A 23,546-nucleotide genomic window follows, 5' to 3' on the forward strand; every position below is an offset into this window, starting at 1 on the left:
CAAAACAACAGCTCATAGCCCTTGATACTTAGTTTGACAAGTGTCTCAGGCAGAGCACTGCTTACCTTAAATCACTTGAAATGTGATTTGTACATATGATTCTTCTTCTGTGCTCCTGCAGTTATTATTTTATCACATTGAGATCAAGGCACTTTGACACAGAAGAATGTAAACTTCAGTTATTTTACTTCTTTTGGCTCTGAAACAGGCTGGCAACAGCTTAAGGTGAAAGAAATTACAGCTGATGGTCCACAAAACAAATTGCTCCACTAAACAGGTATTTAAAAGGAAAAAATCTCACATTCCCAGTTAAGATTATTCATTTAAGAGGTACACCATCAACGTAAATCATCACTAGGCAGCTGTTTACAATATACAAGAGGTAACATTTTGGGTGTAGAACTTTCATGCCAGAGGAAAATATTGTGAAAGGTATGGCAGAACATAAAACCTATTGCTGTTGAAATGGCTGACAAAACACTCAAATACTTTGAGAGGGTCCACATCTGCTTATTCTGCAACAAGTTATTTACAAGCTGAATAGAAAAATCCTGCACAGAAAACTGGCTGTAGGCAAGCTAAACACTTTCTCTGATTAATTGTAATTAAGACAGAATTAAATCGCAAACCTCCTAGGTTGCCTTTGTTATATTTCTTTGCTATTTTCATCTACACAAAGTATGTTAATATTAAACTAACAGAATTTTTTATTCTTGTTTTACTCAGGTTATTATTTATTCAGATAATCTGTTTAAAAACCATTTTTTTTGAATTAAGAACTATAAAAAAGTGTCCAAAGAATTACACTCTTTTTCCTGCTTTCTTCTAACTTAATAACATCTCTTCAAAGCTCATACAGTAAAGGCTTGTAATTTAGTAAACAAGAGAAAGTTTTCCTGGTCCTTATACATACCAAGTGCTCCTACTAAAAGCTGTAGCTTGATGATGACTAGTGTTTGTTTTTTTTTTTATCCATTTACTTTTGCTTTGTAGCTGTGAGAGAACTTTTACAAAAGCCAGTTTCTTTCATGTCATTTATTTCCTTGAAAATACAATCCACAGCAAATAAAACAAACCAGCATCTAAATCCTTTCAGCTACTGCACTTTTCAATGCAGTAAAGTAAAGTAGGTGGGAAAACTTCAGTCAGAAAACATGGGTTAGTTGGAACACATCCCCTTTAAATACCTCAGCACTTTTGCAGTAAAAAGACTTAATTGGGATTGTAGTTTTTTATTTATTTTTTAAGTTTATAGAAACCATCATACCAAAAGACAGAGTAAATGCTCAAAACTAAGATACAGATCTTCTACAAGATACCCTTGTGGAAACAATGACCTTGGAATCAGTATCATCAGCCAGCAGGCCAGTGAACTTATTTCAGCTAGTGATCTTGTTCTACCAGTACCAGTGATGGCAAAGCACGTAAAATATTAATCTGTAAACTTTGTGAAGTGCTTTCTAAAATGTGAAGTGGCCCCCCATTTACAAGCTATTATTTAATAAATACCGTATTATAAAAGTGTCATAAAGGTATTTTACAAGCAGTTATTAATGCCTTTGCTTCAGGCTGAATCTGTAAGAAGTCACTGAGCAACCAGTTGTTATGGAATGCTGTTTGGCAATAATTTTTGTAACACACCTTGCCAATATTTTATTTCAGAGAAGTGACAAGCTGTTGGCCTCTACAGCTCTAATGCTGATGGTCTAAAAGCCAACTATGTTGGTAATAACTGAAGTTTTCAGCCTTTGAAAAAGAAAGCAACGGCAAGAAAAGTAAAGGCATTAAGTACTCGATTATACCCTCTCTTCTTTTAGACTATTATCACCAGTTGTGCCATTGAATGGAGATGGACACAAGGGCATTTAAAATTCTTTTGTATTTATACATTCAAAACCTCCTTGCTGGAATTGAGTAGTTGGTGCTGTAGGAAGAGGACTAACTGGAAATGCCATTCAGCACAAAGTAGTTCAGCTCTTCCTCCGGAATGGACTTCTGGACATGCAACATTTGTTTTTCTGGAGGGCACAATGCCTCACACAGTATTCTTAAATAAAGAAAGTTTCAATGGCAGACTAGTAACATTGAAGGATAAGCTTCATGTGCCTGTCAGCAATATGCAGTTGCTCTCTTTATAACAGTTGTCGTGTAAAAAATACTGTTTTCTCTATCAAAATGATCCATTAACTGACATGAATACAAGAGCAGGAGTCTCTACGTATCATACTAATCTTCTATGCTCTGATGATTTCAAGTTTTAATAGGCTTTAAAACAGAAGTTTACCAGTGTCCAACAACAAACTATGTAATGCTGGCATATTGCTCTGTCAGCTGTGCTAAATCTGGTCTCAATACCACAGTGTCAACATCCAACATCATCAGGTGCAACAGCCGCACACTACTTCAGTCAATTCTGTGGCTTTCTGTGGAAGTATGTGCAGATCTTCCTCATGGAAACTGAAGTGGTTACAGCCTACAAAAAAAACAAAACCAACAAGAAATGTTTCTGAGTTAACAGTTTGTGTGCTGCATAATTCTTAAAGTCTCCCCTCCATCGCTGCTCCAGTTTGTTTTGCTTCTTAAATAAGATAGTAAATGAAAGATTCTTTACTGTAATCTGTTTCTGTCACAGATAAGAAGCTTACTACCTACAGAAAACAATGTCTAAAAACTGGGTTTGTTTGACTGCAGCTCTACCTTCCCTACCACAGATATCAGGGCCGTGGATCTCCGAAATGCAATGGACCAAGGAGTGCTGCTGGGCGCTTGACAAGCTTCAGGCATAACAGAGGCCACTGGCTTTCCAAAATTTGAGCAAGAATATACTATGTGGGAGAGATAATTTTTGTATGGTAATCACTCTCTGGGACAAATCTTAGTCTTCTGTTTAAGCAGGTACACCATAAACCACAAGCACTTGCAGGTTTTCTTGGTACCACTACAAGATGAAGAGTTCAATTGCTCTAACCCAAGGTGTGGTGGTTTGCACAATTAACACCTTGTAGAAGTGCTGAAGGAGATATGAGATATTTCAGCAAAATAAGGCTTAAACATGGAACAGCTTCTAGTATCAAATATTCACTTGAAAGTATAATAAAATTATGACAATTGGAAATTTACTTGGAAAATACTGAAATATTCAGTCAAAGATGCTTTAGGACCTAGAGCCCAGTTTCAGAGTTTAGTTTGTTTTTTAAATATGCAATTTCTCAGAATGTGTGTTAAATCCTCAAGTCCTTGTGCCAACTTTTATAGCTGCTTTATGAGCTTATCATTCAGATCCTAGGATGAGCTCAGTGACAGGTTTCTTGTATATCAAAACTCAGATTATGTAGGTCAAATCCCACCCTCTGACTCCTCTATGATTCCTTTGTTTTCTGTTAGTTTTCAGTAGACAGAACTGGAGGCATTATTTAACTCTTGGTTTTAACATGACTAAAAAACTGTTTTGCTGCTTGGGCTAGAATAAAATTTAACTCTTTCTTCCAATGCTAAAGCGACTTTTCAGTAATATAAACATGCAGATGTGATGCTGAACAATAGATCTGCCAGGAAAGGTACTGTCATTATTGTGCTTCTCAGAGAAGAGCTGTATTTCAGAAGACAGCCATATCCTTCAAACATCCAGCTGGGAACTATGAAGATTTCTTAGTTCCTGTGTGCTCTAAGTCCTTTTCAAAGGAGGTACAAGACCATCTTAAGAATTCTCCTCCTGCATGGAGGGGATTAGTATATTGCAGCATTAATATACCTAGATTAGGTGAGAAATCATCTCTCTTGTCCATAATCAAAGAGAACAGACAATTCTCCAAATGTTCGAGTAAGAGAGATCTGACCATGTGTAGAAAGGGGACACTGATAGCTAGAGATAACTTCTTTCATTACCTCTGTCCCTGATTATCCTACTTACAGTTTTTGGTGAGGTGGTCACTACCGCAGCCTCTTGACGTTTTGTGCTGGAGTTGTGAGATGATGGGGGGCTGCCAGCTTTGCCAGTCCGTAGCTTCTCTCCCAGAGCAGACAGCCAGTTTTTTCTTTCTGGTGAACTATTCTCTTTATCTACTACATCTGAGTCTCTCTCACAGGGAGACTGCAAAACAAGAGGGGGAGTTTGAGTGCCGGATGGATTAACAAGGCTTCCAGGAAAAGAAAGCTCTTCTGGGCTGTGGCTCGAGTCTTCATTATCCAAGTCAGCCAGACTTAGAGAGCCCTCATCACAAGCTCTTTGGCCTGCAGCCAAGTGACATAAATTTAGCTTGGACTTCTTAGCCACACGGTCCAGTTCAGTCACACAGCTACAGGCCTGCAGACACTTCTGCCCCGCTTCATCTTCCTTGCTGCAATCCAGCCTTCTCTTGGCACGCTTTTCAGCCTGTGAGTATTGTGCTTTAGGAGTGCTAGATGTTTCCAAGAGACTTTGTGTGACTTCTGCCAGGGCTTTTCTAGGAGAAGGTGTCTTTTTTCCTACTTCTGGGGAAGAGCATGGAGTCCTGGCAATCCAGTGTTTAATGGACATTTTGGAGGAAGGCACCAGTTTGGGAGAAGCACGTGGGCTGGCTCCACTCAGCTTTGCTGGTGTACAGACTGTGGCCATTTGAGTTTTGAGAGAGACTGTTGGAGTATTTGTAGAAAGAGGAAGGTCTCCAGAATAACTGGGAGCACAGGCAGCTGGACGTGGCGAGGAAGCACATGGGTTGCCCACTGAGAAAGCCTTGGCAGGAGTATTCTGTGAGCTGGCTGAACGTCCTAATGGAGCAAAAATAAGCAGTCTAATGAGGAACACAAAGCAGCAGATTAAAGACAGCCCTTTCATAAATACCTGTCCCAGCTAGGAGATTAATTCAGTGCTGGCCTCGATTCTCAGATATACCTTGCTGAATTAGATTGCATGAATGTTTCTTTTATCAGTTAAACTGATACAAGTCCTCCTTAGAATCCTGTATCACTTGGCTAAGTATAACACTGTACACTGGTTTAATGTCTGACTTTTATTTGTTCTATGACTAGATCTCTTACTTAAGCTGCAGTTGAGGGACTAATGGATAGAAAAAACAGATACTGAATCTTCTAAGTTATCTAGCCTTGCTGGCAGCTTTGCAATAGCTCAGTCCAGACAGCTCTGTTTTGGGAAGCTGCATGAAAACAAGGCTGGCTCTCTATCTGCAGCTGGTCAGCCGATCTGCCCAATCTTTAACAATTTCATGATTGAAAGAAGGGACAAACGTACCGTAAGCAGGTCCGATAGCTAATTACACCAGGAAAGCTTTATTCTGCAATGCCATACCATATGAACAATGCTCCTAGTCAAGTGTTAATAATTGCAATTTTTTAAGATTAAAAAAAAATGAGAATGGGAAAATATATACTTTCACCTTCTTGTCTTTTTGATGGAGTATTTTCTGCAGTGCTATATTAGGACAAAGATGGTAGTTATTTACCACACCCAATGATATGTGAGAAATTCTTCACCTCCCCAGCAAGGATTTAAATTCCCACTAAAATAAAAATCTGTCACTGGACTTCTTTAAAACAAATGATCCCCAGACAAATACGTCACAACAGCATTTGAGCTCACTAGTCAAGCTGTTAAAATCCCCTTCTTTTAAAGCAGAACCTTCTGAAAACCTAGCTTATTAAAACAGTAGTTGTAGGTAGCTTTACACCTAAGACCTCATGGAGGACCTTAACAGTAACAGTGGGAATCATACATAGCAAAGACCTCAGTCTGCAGCAATATTAGAAAATTGTTTTATTTATGCGACCCTCCAACAGAGACACATCAACAGGTCTCTTAGATGCCTACTTTCTCATTCATCTAACTTGGGGTGATGCAATTAAGTAGGATAGCATATTAATTACTCTAAGCATTTCCACTCCTGAGCACAAGAGCTCTGACCGTTTTCTGTTTTCCAAAGGCTTAATCTGAACTCCTAATTTTCAACATTAGCTGCTGTAAAGTACTTCATTAGGACAATGAGAAATCTAGTGTGAATAACCTGCCATTTTCTTTAGGATATTGGGCTGTCTCACAAATAACATGTCAAGTGAACACCTACATGACTCTTTGATGCCATAATAAGCCTCTTTTGATCCTTCCTTTTTTTACATTATCTAGCCCTTTAAAATAAAGGGCTGGTGTATGAGAGAAAAAGGAATATGACACCATATTAATGGATCCCACTACAAATCACCTTAAAGCACAAAGAGAATTAAAGGCTCCTGTCCAGACAAAATGTGCTACTTCATAATAACTTATTTCAACTTGGACTAAGAGAAAATCACTGCCAAGATTGAGTCTCTTAATCTTCACTTTAATGAGCAGTTACAGAACAATAATATCTCAGTTGGGGAACCCAATGCATTTTCAAAATTAAGCTCCTAGAGGTAGAAGAAAAGAAGCAAGCTCAGCAGTTCTCATTCTGTAATGACCATCTACAAATCCGTACAGCAGAAATGTGGCATGACCAGCTGGGTTTGAGCACTCTAAAATCCCACACCAGTGTGAAAGCTACACTGTGGAGACCCTGGATAACAGGGCTGTTATGAGAGCTGGAGGGGCAAAATACAAACTAGTTACACCCCCAAACTTAAGAGAAGGAAGATGAACGTGAAGCTTTTTTGTAACTGCATACATTATTCAGGCTTCTGCTGAGCCAGTCTCAAGTTGTTTCCCTTCATGCTGCCACTCCACGTAGCATTGCATGCTTCTGCATACTGTAAATATCTGCAGTCAAACTGCATAACACCAATGCAGATATTTCCCACCTTCTCTGCTGCAAATTTTCTAGAATGGTATTATGAATCTCCAGATTTAAGAGTCATGAATTTTCCATGCACAAGCCTGCCCCAGAAATTTGGTTACACAAAAGCATAGAGAAAGTACTGCAAATTAGGGAAACCACAGAATCAGTTTCCAAGGAAAAGGAAATTCTGCTTCCTATACTTCATAATATAGGTCAACAGTTAATGCACATCCTCAGCCTCACAATTCATTTCACACAAATGGGTGGGAAACTACCTAGATGTCATCCCAGCAGGTCTGAAATACAACTTAGTTGTCAGTTCTGAATCAGTCTCTGCAGATAACTCCTATATTCTAACAGCACGTGCTTTGTGTTCAAGAGCCAAGGTCAGCAGGAAGCCTGCTGTTGTGTTTGCAGTGTCTGTGTACTTCCTTTTCCCTCCTGTGTCGCTTTAATGCATGAAGAACCAGGAGAAATAAGCTATTTTTTTACTATAATTGCTGAAGCTGACTTGTAAAGTTTCAGCATACAAATCACTTTAGATTTCAGACTTCTATGCTAGACTCACATTTACTTCTCTTTTGCAGAAATTAATACACAAAGTGTACTTCTCAGCCCGTCTGAAGCAATGTGAATACACACACAAACCATATACCACCTACAGAGCAGAGCTGGCACTCTCCCTGCTATTGTCTTGCAAACTTCCTGCAAGACTGTTACTGGCAAAAGGTTAGATGTAATATTATCCAATTAGTGGGATTTGGAGACCTTCAGCCTTTATTTGTGTTAGCCAAATTGAAATTCATTCAGAGAGTGGCTAGAAAAGATAGGTAGAACAGAGGAACTCACATCAACAGCTGCTGGAAAGCTATTGTATTACAAGTTTCAAAGCCACACTACAGAGAAGCTCTTCTTATTTCTCTTTGTCAGGGTTATTCACCTCTCACCTACCCTACTGTAACAAAATGCAAGTTTCAGGAAAGTCAAAGTAACACTACAATACAGGATTCCTTTCTTTTCTCTGGGGTACTGCCCAGTGAGCTGCTCCTGTTCCAGAGAGCAGCAGCAATTCACAACCAGGGCTTCACTACAGACATCTAGCTGAATTTTCTTGCTGGCAGTTCTTTAGAGGTATTATCACGATCTCAACCAACCTTAGACATTCCTGAGTGTGGCAGAGCCGAGATGTGCCTGCCAGCTGTGAGAACATGCTGGATGGTTTGTCTGATCACCTAGGCTTTGTAGAAAAGTAATGCCTCTTAACTGATGGACGATTGATCAACTTTGGAACATTAAGATCACATTGTGATTGTCTTCACGCATTTTTGAAGTACTTGCACTAACTGCCATTTGTCTGCATGGACAGTCAGTTACAATGAGACGTAAAATTAATAGCAACAGCAAAGAATGCTGTCCACAGTTTAACAACTGGGCAGGAGGAAAAAATTCAGAGTTCCCATGCTGTGCCATCAGCCCTTTACAGGGTAAAATATGAAACTGGAAAAAGAACATGATCTTACTTCTCTCAGTTACCATTTGATATGAAAAAAATACGATTTGCTGCTACAGCTAACAATCAAATCATTTTTAGCTGGAGCTGTAAGAATGCAACTGTGAAGCAGGTGATTCTGGCTTCCAGCTCCACTGGCTGAAGAAGTCCATGCACACATGACATGTCCTTTGGCCGTTCAATTACCAAACACTGCTGATGCCCATTGAAGACCTGGCTGCCTGACAAGTTATATTAATAAATATTTACTTTGCAAGCTGGTCATGCAGACTTCAGCATACTGTAAGCTATTTCAGCCAGCTCATCTTGGTGGCAGTAGAAGTATTTACAAGTAGAAGTGTTTGGCTGGCTTTATGAACTATGGCCTAACCTGAAAAATAGAAGACTAGGACAAGCCAAAGGATTTCGCTGGTGAGCAGCCAAATTTCAGAAGCCATGCTGCAGAGCAAGATATCACAGGGGCCTTACCTGCTCCACCTTGTTCTTCTGATTTCTTCTGTGTGACCCAGCCCACCAACTTGGCTCTGTTGGACACTGACTTTTCCTCCTCAGGACAACGTTGTAGGCGCCAGATCCTTACGGTGTTGTCATCAGAGCATGTGGCAATCTACAATAAAAATGCATTTGGGGAATGGCCAAGGCACATTCTTATGGGTCACAGGCCAAATGAGTTAGGACAGCTACACCCAGCACAACATGTCAACATGTACGCAGGGCGAAATCTGGTTGAGGAGGATACAAGATTTGCCCACTAAAGAAACAGAATAACCCAACTATTCAACTACTATACCACCATTCTACTCTATTCCACTACTGTACCACAAACAAATGTTTGCTTTGAAGGGGAAATCAAATCTTCTAGGGAAATCCCAGTCACTAGTAACCATATGCCTTGTACAGCTCTATAGCAGAGGACAGCCTGCTCAGGAAGGGCCAGTGCATGTTTTACAATTTCCATTGCTCAGTAGCTAAAAGTAGCCATGCTGCTTCTTGCACCTGCATCTCTGTCTGCCTGTTATTCAGGACTTTTTCTGCCTGGGGACAAACTTTCGCAACGCATAGAGAAGGTGACATTGGAAGGCTGTTGCATTAGCCTTAGGCGCTATCTCTACAGACTCAGATGTCAGCAGTATCTGGCAGAGAAACCAACCCTGCTGGAAACATTCGCCTAGATTCCTGCTGTGACTTCACGTGTTCCAAAATGATCCGTGCAATCTATTTCAAACAAGTAGCAGCATCTAATCTACTCTTGTACAGCTCTCTTTGGACAGGTTATCTGGTGACTCACATGGGAATCAACAGCAAGAAGGAAATGCTGTGGCTGAACTACACAGTAATCTTGGATAGGAAAGTACCTCTACTGTGACCTCTGTGACATCAGTATTACGCTCACAGAAAGCAACTCGGACTTTCAAATCATTCAAAGCAGCTTCTTGACCTTCCTTAGCACAGTATCTTCAATTTCTTCACACCTCATGATCTGTACTGTGACTAACTAATTTTTATCTGTGTTAGTATAGATTTTAAAGGCTGTATTGGTCTGCATTTCCAAACCACGATCAGGATTTTAGGTCACACAGACAACAGATTTTATCTAAAATGCCAATTCACATACTATTGTGCATCTTACATAGCTAAAACAATTATCCTTGTTTGCCTGCAAGACTCCCACTCTCCCACCTTGTGTAAAGCTTTTCTGAAGACCTGGTGGTGCAGTGAAAGCTGGGCAAAGTGTCCGATTTGCTTAATAACACGGAAGTGCAAGGAACTATTATTAGGGCACTGTTTAGGATTAATTAGGATTACTTCTCATTTTGATCTAGATCAATCATTTAAACCAGCATCTTCCTGCAATTCCCTTCCTTCTAATGATACTTGGAGTATTATTACTGACAATTTCACTATTAATTTTTGGGTGTATATGCAAATATTTGTTAGGAAAACAGTTCTGAGTATAAGAACAGTCATGAAGGAAGAGTCTACATGATTTTTGAAGGCCATGCTCCTCACCACTCTGTACCAGACTGGTAGACGTATCAGTGGTCAGCTACATATGGAACCACAAAGCAAGCTTTTGGCTTTTGAAAGATTCGATGAAATGGTTTCACAACTTTGCCTCTCACAGGTAGTAAGACAAGCTCTAATCATAAGTCTTTGTTCATTTACAATTTGCTATGTTTATCAAATAGCCCAAATCATTAAAGAATAATAAAGAAGTTCTGATATATTCATGTAACAAGTTTGGTTCGCTGCCCTAAAAATATGAGCATGTTTGGAAATTATTAACTAAAAACTTCCTCCCAAATAAACTAATATTGCTGTAATTTTGAAAAGCAAATGTTGTCATAGCACATCTATTGCTTCACAGTGAAGAAAGTTTTCCAGAAAACAAACCTTAGTGAAGTCTGAAGGACACCAAGCAATGGAGGTAACCTCTTGAGAGTGGCCAACAAGGATCCTTGGAGGCAGGCTGGGTTCAGAAACCTTTGAAATTCCATAGAAAAATAAGTACAAAATCAGAAGACCACACACCACTAAGAGAGACCTTCACAATCCACCTGTGAGGCATACAAGACAGATCACAGAATCATACTAAGGTTGGAAAAGATCACAAAGATCATCCAGTCTAACCATCAACCCATTACCACCATGCCCACTAAACCATGTCCCTCAGTGCCACAAATGATAAATCCAATTGCCTGCTGCATACAGTCACAGTCCATTGCAGTTGAGAGGCAAACCCAGACCTCCATCCCTATTCCTAACTTCAAGGACTTCTTTCTGGCACTGGCTGCCTAGAGAGGTCATACCCTCTTGGGAGACACCACAGCTCTGCAGCTGTGCAAAGGCAAGATTCTCTGTAACACTGAATGCCTCAAAGCAAAGGAACACTTTCAAAGGGATGGTGTTAATAAGGATGGTTACTCCATGACAGCTGTTCGGTAGCCCATGTAGATCAAGTCCATAGTTTCACTTCAGCACTTCATGGACTACCAGAGATATCCTAACACTCCTTCTTCCACAGAACACATCCCCACATTGCATACTGTTGGCAATTTCTTCTGAGAGACAAGGACTTACAGGGCTCTAAGGATCAGTTCACATTCTACTGCTAAAGGTGAAACAGCTGATCAGCAATGAGATGCACTGACTTGCCTGGAAACACTTCTTTAATTCCTGCTGCACATGGGATTTCTGCCAGAGCTGTCTGCACAGCACACTGTGTGAAGTGGTATCTCTGTCTTTACTAGGTAAGATGCTTAAAAGTTTGGGAAGATCACATTCTGAATGAGGATAGGTAAATATATTCAGCTGCTATTTTAAAAACAACCCTAAAATAAATGGTTTAAAAATAAAAAAGAACAACAAAGCCCAATATATGAATACTTACTGACTTCAGAACTGGTGGCTGCCAATCAAATGAGCCAGAAAACCTCTAAGAGTTGATTAAAAAGTTCCCTCAAGCGCACGTGCTCATTAAACTTGGGTCCTTTTCTCTTTTACCCTTCATAGAAATCTTTTTCATTATTATTGTTAATCTTTATTCTTAGTATTACTCTTCAATTACAGCTTGTGTAAGTGACAGATACAACTGAAGCTCAAGCATTAGGTAGCACACGGAAGAAAATACAAACACACACGCACATGCACGCAGATTATATCCAAGTTAAGCATGCTTTCAGCAGAGAATCCGTTCCAGATCTATGAGTCACCATTTTCAACGTGACATTATATGGGGGATTTATAAGGGGGATTTGCATACATGACTAAGTGAATGAACAGATCCTTTACTGTGTGGGAAAAGGAATAGACGTTACATACAGGTTTCAAAGAGAGATGCAAAACATCAGAGAAGGCTTCTGATTTACACAGATGTGTTTTCTTGTGGAACCCCTCCTACAACAACCTGCATAACCGTAATTGAATATTCAGCTTCTGCATTTTCAGCTTGTTCTGATATAAACAGACTCTTCATAACTGGTTTTCTTTTTCCTGGTATTGCAAAGGCAATCACTGATTAAATATCCACTAACTGCCTTGTTCAGAGCATTCCCGTCTCTGACAAAATATGTAATGTCATAGAAACTCCCTATTTAGGGAATAAGTGACAGAGGTGCAGAGAACATCTTTGTTTATATGTAATAGCAGTGTTGCACTGTACACATAACAGTTTAGTAGTCACTGACTGCTGAAAGGAAAGCAGAGGAAAAGAATTCCTCCAGCTGGGCTAAGTTGATGTTACACTGCATTAGTATAAATTAAACCAGTTACACCCAACTTACCATTTTGTGAACCAAAGGATGGTGTGTTCATTAGAACATGAGGGAGGAGGAGGCTAAATGACACCACCCATCGTTGGGTGCTAGAAAAAAAATGCATTAGGAAGACCTTTGCATTTCCTTATGTCCTTGGGATGTCAAAGTATTTAGAATCCAGAAACTTTCATTTTTAGCCTTGCTTTCTAAGGAATGGAGGCTTCTGCAATAAGAGATTCTATGATTCTAAGAGGATCGTGAGAGGATTCAGAGGATAATGGAACTATGGAAGTCCAAGTCTATAAAGCTTGTTTTAATTACCAGGGACGTAGCTCATTTAGGTACCATTTTACAGAGAATAACTTCTCTGCTCCCAGGCTTTTACAGTCTTAGAGTTGTTTAAGAGCCAGTTCATTAATCAACAGACTAGTAATTAAAACAACCAACATAATAAAGTGAGCTTTTATTGTCTGAAAGTGATGTTATATGTCAAAGCAGACAGAAACAGTATCCTCGTCAGCAATACCTTCTAGCCACAGTATTCCTTGGGAATTGCTGACCCAAGTGCAAATTGGCTTTGCTTACAAAGTTCCTCAAAGAAATAATCTGGGTAGACAATGTCTAGTTTTGTTTTTCTTTCTTCAGCAAGGACTTGGTCTGCCTTTCATGCTTCTCTGGATATGGAAAGTTAGCACTCTTCTTTGAGTTCTTTCCAACATTTCCTGCTCATTGCTTGTGAAATATCTAAGCACGTATTTTCAGTGCATAGTAAATCCTCATCCCAGAGAATGTACATGTGTTCCAGTGTCACTAAAATCTGCCAACATTTAAAACAAATTAAGAAGGTTTTGAATATGGCAGATCAGAAAAATAGACGGAGTTTTGCTGAAAGTCCCACTTCCTAACATGACTATAGAATTAAAAGTGATTATCTGATGATTTACTTAATAAATATTCAATATGATCTGTCACCCACACATGATAGAAATAGACAATTCATATGAAGCAAAAGCATTTAAATGTATTTGCTTAAACTTTGAGATGGTACAGTGTCCTTGAATGCTCTTGACCCAGTTCCAGCCTGCTTTCCACAAAAGTGCCAAAACACGTGAGTGCAGAATGCGCAGCCCAAGTTTGCATAGGTATTTTTGCTGAACTCACACTGAAGTGAGAAAGGCTAAAATTACCCTGCCTGACGTGGGACTGGCCCATGTTGCTGCACTCTGCTCCTTCTGGGTAAGCAACCTAGCTGCTTACATGAAGTGTTCTCAGAAACAAAGGGACTACATGCTCAAACCATGATCAGAGTAGGGAGACTCACTGCCCTCAGAGCTTTGTATTGTATTTTCAAATGCATCATGAAAGGAATAACCAAATCAGCATTTTCTGGAATTGCCCCAAACCTGAAATAAGCAGTCACCTGTGACTTCTGTTTATTCTACTTGAGATAAGAAGTTCACTTTATTGTCGAATGGCTGTAGACTATGCAGAACAGAACTTGAAGCATGCCTTATTCTGAGGTCCCTGCTTTTAACTTTGTGACATTTGCATTTCCTACACATCAGTGCAAGATGCCAAGTGACTAAGCCTCTCAGCTGTCAGACAGTGCTTCGGAATTTTGCTGAAGGCTCTGGCTGAGCTCTTGCTGTAATACAAAGGCTTTAACTACTGTAAATTTAGTATGAAAAAAAGTTAGTCTGAAACAAGAGCTAGAAAAAGGGAGGAGGAAGAGAGTGCCCCTTAAATACTTAAAATTTAAGTTTTTTCTAACATACTCCATTACTAAATATGAATCAAGTACTGTCTACTTGCCATAGCCACCTAAATCAACAGGATCAAAAGATTGTACTGTCCATTAAAACCAGATTAAGATCAGCAACTTGCAATAACCAGCAGTGATGAGAGACATATTGATGGCAGGAGGTTAGCTCTATCTTACATTCAATAGATCTAGCCTTGACAGCACACTCTGGGCACAACATGCCAGGATCCAACCCCGCACTGCACTAAGCAGGAGTGAAGGCTGGGAGTGCCCTGTGTGAACATGAAAAGCAAATGAAACCAAAGAGCTGAGCAGATCTGGGCAGCCAGCCTGAGACTACACACTTGGGTTTCTCCCAAATGTCTCACCTTCCAGATGTATGCGTTGCAGTCACTCGAGCCACTAACCAGGAACTGGTCATCTGGGCTAATACTGGATTTGATGTAAAAGGTAGAATTCTGGTGTCCGCTGAAAACTGCCACTGTGAGAAAAACACACATAAAAAAATAAAAACAGCACTCAACACACAGCTGTGGGAGTTGGTTGCATAAGCAGAGCTGATCTGACAGGCTTTTCCTGCCTAGCCATGTATATTCTAGAGAAAGCGGTTGTACTGCTTCCTTGCTACAGGGCTGGGAGCTCCAGCTGGCAGGCAGCAGGAGGCATCACTCAATAGGAGCCCTTTGCATCTCCCTACACGAAGTAGGTTTACCCAGAAGGTTCTCTTCACAGCATTATTAAGATGTGCTAGGTTTATTAAAGCTTCAGCTCCACTCGTATCATAACCAGGCCAAGACATCACTTGGGCTACCCTTTGCTGTTCTTCCCACTGCCACCAGCCAGTCCCAGTGTGTTAACAAAGACAGTTGCACAGAAAGCTTCCACTGAAGAAACCAAGCCTACTCCTTTCCCCTGCTGCCAGCCTCTTTGTCAGCCAAACGTATTCCATGTCAGCTACACTCGTCAATCATCTATATTTAATGTCCCAGTAACACTTCACCTCAAGCCTCCAAATAGCTCCTGCTTTCCTATTGCAAGCACCGGAAGAGTCAATGGCCAATGCAGGAGCTGAACGTGCATCTGGAGCACTTGGCCACGCTACACCCAGCCTTCTTATCAGGGTGGAAAGGGCAACTTTCCCGATTTAGCACCACGTGGGGCTGGCACGCCCTTGGCCAGCCCTGGCACAAAGCACCTAGAAGCAGGGACACCGGGAATACTGTAGGCTCCATGAGCAGTTAGCAGTCGGTTCAACGACTTTGAGTCTCTTTTCCATCGTGATTTTAACAAAGGCGACCCACAGACTGGAGAACACATGGTTGCCTTTGGCTTTCTTTGAAACTTTGTGAGACCTCACAATGTACTTTGATTTTAACCTGCAGCTCTTTCCTCGCAGTGGTTACAGGCAAATCCTATTACTGAAGGATTTCCTCACGGCCCTCTTCCAACTAACGCTGCTGTCTAACCGACATTAGATTGGAGCAGCTGCCATCTGGGTCCAAGCCCAGGGAGTCAGGAGGCCCAGCGTTATCCCAGCAGCTCACCCCAGCCATAGGCCCGTGCTGCCCTCTGCAGGAGGGCCAGCTCACTGGTCCCCTGCCAGTTCCCCAAAAGTCCTGAGCTTTTCATGGGGCTTGATAAACTGAGGTTTCTGTCCAGGTTTTATTTGCTAACTTGTTGACACTAGTCAACAGAAGATGACAGCTAAATGTAGAAATAGGTGGCAGGGTGGCCTGGACCTCAGAGAGAAACTGTTCTTGGAAATCATAGAATATCCCAAGTTGGAAGGGATCCATAACAATCATCAAGTCCGACTCTCAGCTCCATACAAGAACATCCAGAAATCAGATCTTATGTTTGAGAGTGTTGTCCAAATGCCTCCTGAATTCCTGCAGCTCGGGGCCGTTGCCCACTGCCCTGGGCAGCCTGTTCTGTGCCCACTGCCCTCTGGTGCAGACCCTATCTCTAACCCCCAGCTGCCCCTCCCCTGACACAGCTCCATGACATTCCCTCAGGCCCTGTCGCTGTCACACAGAGCAGAGCTCTGCACTGCTCTCCACTTCTTGTGAGGAGCCTTTAGCCGCCATTTGGCCTCCCCCTCAGCTCCTCTGCTCTAGGCTGAGCAAACTCAGGGGCCCCAGCCACTCCTCATGCACCTTGCCCTCCAGACTCTTGCCCATCTTTGCAACCTTCCTTTTGAAGAGGGACAGACCAGGGGAGTATTTCCACATCTCAGCAGCAGCACACAGGGTTTAAATCAACAACTGACCTATTAATATATAATATTTGCACTACTTCTCCACTTTGGCAGCATCTCCACTCAACTGACTGCTTTTCTGAAGAGCATACAGAAGAACACATTGTTCATTTAATTTCAATTAACTGGAAGACTGAGAAAAGGCAATGGAAACTAAATCATATGTCTGTCTGGAATGCATTTAATAAGATTGGCTGCTTTCTGAGAAGCAGCCATTGGCCTATGACAAAGAAGTTTTAGTGCACCAAAGTCTGCAAACCATCTTGTTGATGTAAAGGTCACAGACACGGAGCTGAAGGAATCTAAAAAGCTGGAAAAAGACAAAGCATCTCCACAACTTGCTGTGGACGCTTTCTCCCTGAAACTGCCATAAAAATTAAATTTAACAGACACTTAAAATGTCTGAGTATAGTCTAAGAGGCGATCCCTCTTTAGCTCTGATTCAGAGCTAAAATCCTAAGAGAGCAGAGTGAAAGATTCAAAACTGCTACAAGCAGGCAGTGAAACTTGTCTTTCTATGCTCTGTAATATCTCATTAGCAATGCCACTTATCAGTCCATAACATAGTCCTCATCTCTGAGCTGCCTGGCAAAACTGCTCCACCAGGGTTCCAGCAAGTACTGTGAGCACCTAGGGCTGGGAGCAAGCTATTTGCATCTATGCCAACACATTGCTCGCAGCTCTTACAGTGCTCTTTTCCCTGCTGATCAAGACCAAGTTTGAAGCAGGGGTCCATGCCCATACAGTGCTATTGCAAGCCAGCTGCTTGATTTTAGTAGATACCTATTCCTGTGGATGAACTCAGAAACCTTATTTCTGAGTTATGCAGTAACAGTTAAGCATAACCGTATGCAGTATTATTTTTACAGATTATTTCCTCAGATATCATTCTTACCTGGAAAGGTCTTTAAACTTGTCATGTTGAACATGTAGATACTGTCATCAGTGCAGTTAGCAAACAGATTAGCACCAGTGGAATCCAACACCAGACTAGAATATCCTAGAGACAAAGAGAGAAGTTATTCCCAATAAATAACTCCACCAAAACATTTTGGAAAACAGGCATTGTCAAAAAAATGTCAAGAGAGGGAAATTTGGAAAGAATCTCTGTCACACAGGAGATTGTCATTGGAAAGATCACTTGTTTGCCGGAACACTTGCTGGAGAACAAAAGTTTTTAGCACTACATTGACATTTTCTCATGAGGATTCAGAGTGCTATTCAGAGAGAACTCTCAACTTCAGAGCAGGCAAACAACTTATTTGATAGTTTTGAGTGGATATCAGGAACATCCAATTGTAGAAGCAGAGGTTAAAAATACACACAAATCTTCATGTTGGTTGGTGTTGATGGCTTACACCATCTACTGATTTGCTGATGATTTAGGTTAAAGCAGAATCTTTCCCTATTGGCAAGTTATTTCACAGTCAGCTCTTTGAAGATTTCCCTCATGTTCTTGGGACTAATACTGACCATTACTACATCAAGATGGTTATTAGACAAGTCACGAACAATTACTGTGTTGTACTGTAAGGTGCCAGCTACAAAGTAAGAGCAATACGAACAGCAACAGTACCGTTTTTATACCAAACGGTTTCAAGTATTGCTCTGCTCTCAAAGACTATGATGTAAAACCCCACCCTTTCTGTTGTTTTTGCAAGATACAGTGCAAATAGAGTTGAACCATCCAATAACTTACCAAGTTTGCGAGTGCTGGTGCCAGGATAGAAAAAAGACTTGAAAGGCACAGGATCCTGCCGGTAAGCAGTATAGTTCTTGCGCAAGTCCCACACTTTGATCACACTGAAATATATGAGCATAGGTGTCTACAGCTTGCCAAAAGTCAAACCTTCTTTTGCAGTGCAGACAGAGCCTTCTAAATGCACAGAAAGACAGGTTGCTCATTAATAAGGAATGCCCAGTGATGGCACAATGGAGCGAGAATAGAGCAGAGATGTGCTGACAGCACAATTGTTCTGCTGAGCATGGATGAGGAAGCAGCATTGTTTTGTGTAACTAACAATTGTTTTGTGTAACACAAAACACAAGCCCACAAGCCAACTTTCCTCAACTAGTAAAAGGACATAACAAAGATGCCTTTATATTCTGTTTTTTAAAATGAAGCTCTTTGAAGTTTCTCTTGCTCTCTAGGAGCATTGGATGGAGAGTCAGTATTACGTGTCTCAGAAAGGCTCTGGCCACAATGAAACCTGCTATAATCAAGGCCTGAGAGACTAATCTCTGTGCTAAACAGCAAGACATTTTCCCGAGCTCCAAGTTGCTGCAACAGATCTGGCATCTAAAAGAATACATCCTTTGTAACTCGACACAACATTTTCTCAAGCACACGTGCACAAATTTAAGGCCCCAATCTTCCTCTTGCATCCCAAAGCAGCTCCTTGTCTAACAATAGTCTGCTTACTTGCCATCCAACAGGTCCATGAAAACAAAAAGAGATGATGGGAACTGTTCTCATACTGCCCCATAGCTAATGACACTAAAATGAATATTTACTATTTAGGCAGAATTTGTTCCAGCACAGCAATCTTGAGTAAGAAAGGAAAGCACTATTCATCTTTGGCAATGCAAGCAGGCAGCAAGTTCGTTAACTCTACCTAATACTAGGGCTGCCCCAAAAGTAATGCATTCTATTTATTATGTTGGCCCATGATATCAGAGGAGGAGGTTGGAGTCCAAATGGTGGATGTGAGCAGATTGAGGCAGTAAGAAGTATGTTTCAGCAGTGGCAACAGCAATAGAGGTCACCTCTATTGGTGCAGATATTTGGTGCAGATGGGCACAGCATGCAGGATCCTGTTCATCACTGGGAAGAACGCATAGCTAATGGTGGTGACTACGTTGGAAAGTAGTGTTTTGTAGCTGAGAATTTGCTCTATGAAATAGTGTGACTGTGCTCTACGTATCTGTTATAGTTTTTATGGAAACGAACAGGAGGCATTACTTTTGGAGCAAGCTATGTAATAATTGTAGCTTTGTGAGCCACTGTGATCTTAGAAAAAAAATCTCCCAGCCTTTCTGTGTCACACAGAAAAGCAGACTTCTTCCTTCCTTACCCATCAACAGCTCCTGCAGAGATAAGAGTATGCTCGTCTTGAAGCAGCACCACAGTTACACTCTGCTGGAAATCCTTGAGGAGAGGAAAAAGAACTTTGTTTCATTTCAAAGTCAGCACAGTCTTGCTGCTAAATTGAAGGTCAAGTGAATATCGAGGACACCACCTCTCAGCCAATCTACACTTCTCTTGGCCATAGGCCAGACTGAGTTTTGCTCTAGAATTAGCCTGAGCTTTCTGGGCTCCCTCCTGCCAGAGTTTGCTTTGTGTTCTCCAGCAAGCTGCTCACTGCAGGCAGGAGAAGGTGGAATACCAGATTCCATTTAGGAGACAATAATCCTTTAACCCTGCTTAGCAGTGTGACTAAAGGACCTACAGGAAGTGGTCAGCATAAGATTACACCTTACAGGTCAGAGATAAGAGAGTTCCATCGGAGAGTTTAATAGATGAAATAGGAGATCTTATTCAGGAGAGGCTGTTGTTTATGTGGTCACATTTGGAAGGTGTAATGTGGAGGATGTAAGAAGGGAAAGAAAAGAAAAAAAAAAAATGGAGCCCTTCCTTCTCTCCCTTCGAAAACAGAAATTGTAGCCACTCCTTTTCTCTCTGGAAAAAAAAAGATGTGTTTTCGCATGGGATTTACACAGACGGCTCTGATAGCATGTGAGTTATTAGACAACAATGTCTAAAATTAGCCAGAGCAAGTGACCATGACACAAAAACCTAGCTCTGCAAAGACAAATTGGAGTGTTTACAGAATTCAAGCCAAATATTTCTCACTGCAATTACTTAGGAAGGCCACCATGCATAACACTGTCCTCAGAGCAGAGGCCTCAGTTCTGCCTGTCTTCCTGGCACCTACCACCAAGGGAGCAAGTCCTCTCAGGTTCTGCCTCTTCTTCCTCAGCTTGGAAGGAGTCTGCTTGTCAACCACGTTGTGTGCTCCGCTGATTTGATTCACCTGCCTGTAAAATCCATCTGAAAGACAAATACATGTAAATTGTTAGTTTCTACGCCTATTTAATTTTGCCACCATTTTCACGTAACAGGCAGCAGCTTGGACTAAATCCCAAAAAAGCAGCTGAGACAAGCTTTGAAAATCAGTAATGTATTCTGAAAACATCAACTGCTACTTGTGTACAAAAATTAGGAGAACACATTCCAAAAAACTGCTGGTGGCAGGAAACTGAGAAGTACGAGGGCATGAGCTGACTGGTGAGGGAGAAGCTCCGTGAAGCAGAAGAGTAGAACAATCACTCTGCACTTAGGAGTTCCCACAACACCTTCAGTTACTCCCAGGACTCACAATCTCCTTTGCTCTTTCCTATGCTGGTAGGAAACTTTACAGCTTTGATTACCTCCCCCCCACCACCAATGGCTCTCACCCAACCCGTCTCAGTGCTGTCCTACACAATGATGTGTTTTGTACTGCCTTATCTCTTTAACAATACACAGGGTATTATCAGGGCAACATAGACATCAAGCTGCCAGACTGAGAGAACTGCAAAGTGAAAAAACGTGTCTAACATATTCTAGCTATTCCGTAGTCTCACTGTACTAAGGCAGTCCCTGATTACCTGATAATCTTCTTACCAAAGTATTGCCTATGCTGTAATCAAAAGCATTACTCCAATAAGTACATTGGAGTACTATTTCTATACGAGCTATGGAGCTTTATTAACACATATTTGAAAGTTCAATTACCTTTCTTGTTGCATCTGGTGTCCCAAACCATAATGTTTCCATCTCTGCCTCCAGTACAGAAAACAGCTGAGAAAGAAAGAGCCCAAAAGTTGAGAAACTGAATCCAGCACAATGCCATCTATATACCCCTAGAACTACAATTATCAGGCCTTTGGTGCTTTCTGACTAGTTTCCTTATGGTCTTTCCTTAGTGCAATCATAGGAAAAAATTGCTTTCAAAGAGTATTTCCAGATTTATATTTGTAAGTAAGGTCCAAGTGACTTCAATGCTATGTCTTAAAATTGCCTAAGATCAGAGATGTGCAGACATCATCAGATCACTGCAAGTTTACAACGTTGGTTAGGTCGCTGCTCAGCCCACCTGTGCTATGTGCAACCAACAGATTCCAAAGCCCTTTTTTAGCCCCATGAGGATAGAAGTGGTAGTGGGAAAGAAGAAGGAAAAAAAAAAGACGAGAGGGAACACCAATTTACCTTTCTCAAACCTAGAAAAAGCAACTGACTTGAGGCTACACTGGTGACCTTTGCATATGCCAAGCATCTCCCCAGCTCTCACGTCCCACACCTTGGCTGTCTGATCTCCTGAAGCAGTGACCTTCAGAGGAAAAAATAAAAAGCTTTCATCATATTCTGCACACCATTGCCAAAGCATTAAGAATAAACTTAGATAGGAAAAGGCTTCTTACAATCCTGTGCTCTCCAGGTACCCAGGCAAGGTCAAACACAGCATTTGAGTGAGCCTGCCATTCTGACAAGAGAACAAAAGCCAAAATTAGTTCAGTGCACGTGTTCAGTTCAGCACCACAGTATTTTGCAGGAGGCTAATGAACATCAGATACCAGAAGCTGAAAATAGGTTACTTGTTAGCAGCTTCCCTCAGGCATAGCAAACATACAACCATTCATCTCCCATTGCTTTTGTAAGAGCATACTCACATGGCTGCTTTGTAAACAGGACTCTGCAAAGTATGAAAAGATGCAAGTACTTCCCAGATTAAGTTTAAACAGCCTGCATAAAGTTTTCTTTGGTTCCACCACATTCTATACTTGTCACTTCAAATGAAGATCATATAATACTTACCTTTAGAGATCAGTTTGGTGGTATTTTGAGCTTCAGTATCATACAGTCTGACAAATCCTTCTTCATTTGCAACTGCCAATACGTGCTCAAAATTTGGGGCTGTAAAGAAATTTGAAATGTCTGTTACAAGGCTGATCCACAGATGTGCCTTCTTCCCTTTGTGAGGGGAGTACAGGCACTTTAAGTGGGGCGCACATCAAATTGATAGCTGTAGAAAATAAAATAGCATTTACACAGCGATTTCCACTCTCAAAACGCAGAAATATTGCCAAGCATTTATTTCTAGACACTCCATTCTGAAACTGCTGTGGATGGGAAATAGAGTGGGTCGAGGAGCAACTTCTAAGACAGTGCTCTCTTTCAACAGCATTTCCTCCATCTTTATGACCTATCCCCTTGGATGTTTTCCAAGTGCTTTCCTTGGATTTGAGATGGAGGAGCAGAAAGCTGCCTTGGAGAAAGGCATTTACAGTCTGATTGTTGGGTGGTCCCGCATGGAACCAGTGCTTGGACTCGATGATTCTTATGGGTCCTTTGCAATTTGGGACAGTCTGTGATTCTGTAATAACCCCATAGCATAACCAGAATACAGCACACCAGAGTTCTGCCCTAAAGGTCTCCAAGACCCAACATGTAGGACGTGGAGGCACACATTCCCTGTTACACACTAACACCGAACCCTGCCAACGGATCTTGAAACATTCAATAGAAACGAGTTTACAGAGGGACCCACACACCGCGGCATTCCAGCATGTGGCCGTACCTGCAGAAAAGCTGCAGCCGAAGGGAGGGACGGGCATTCCGATTTCTCCGTAGGAGAGGTGATCATCTTCCCGGCTGCACTTATAGCCGTCCAAGAGATGCTGCAGGGGAAGCGGTGAAGACTGACCTGAAACGAGACAAGCGGACCGTGACTGCACCGGACTCTGCGATCCGGGAGGCGAAGGGCCCGGGTGCCGCACATCCCGTTCCCAACTGCGGTGCGGGCAATACTCACGGTGCCCGGCGGCGCGGCGGAGCAGCGCGCGGCACAGCATGGCCAAGAGCCCGCGGACCGGCGGAGCGCTACCGAACTCCCGCCACCGACCGACCCGCCAAACGCATCTCTGCTCCCTCATTGGACAACCGGTGCGCGCCGCGCCGCCCTCTCTCCGCTCGGAT

General features: G+C 41.7%; 1 protein-coding gene across 1 annotated transcript; it reads right to left on the minus strand.

The window, feature by feature from the left end:
• Nucleotides 1-156: 156 nt before the first annotated feature.
• Nucleotides 157-23,487, minus strand: DTL (denticleless E3 ubiquitin protein ligase homolog). The gene is made up of 15 exons (XM_010706720.3): nucleotides 23,383-23,487; nucleotides 23,149-23,274; nucleotides 22,386-22,484; nucleotides 21,992-22,053; nucleotides 21,780-21,900; nucleotides 21,306-21,371; nucleotides 20,464-20,579; nucleotides 19,603-19,676; nucleotides 18,228-18,331; nucleotides 17,424-17,528; nucleotides 14,640-14,752; nucleotides 10,648-10,737; nucleotides 8,722-8,860; nucleotides 3,911-4,746; nucleotides 157-2,473 (listed from the first exon to the last, which is right to left on the minus strand). Exons 1-15 carry the CDS (start codon nucleotides 23,420-23,422, stop codon nucleotides 2,408-2,410), a joined length of 2,157 nt encoding a protein of 718 aa, XP_010705022.1. The 5' UTR covers nucleotides 23,423-23,487; the 3' UTR covers nucleotides 157-2,407.
• Between the last annotated feature and the right edge of the window lie 59 nt (nucleotides 23,488-23,546).

This window comes from Meleagris gallopavo, chromosome 2 (genome assembly GCF_000146605.3).
Source record: "Meleagris gallopavo isolate NT-WF06-2002-E0010 breed Aviagen turkey brand Nicholas breeding stock chromosome 2, Turkey_5.1, whole genome shotgun sequence".
Lineage (NCBI taxonomy): Eukaryota > Metazoa > Chordata > Aves > Galliformes > Phasianidae > Meleagris > Meleagris gallopavo.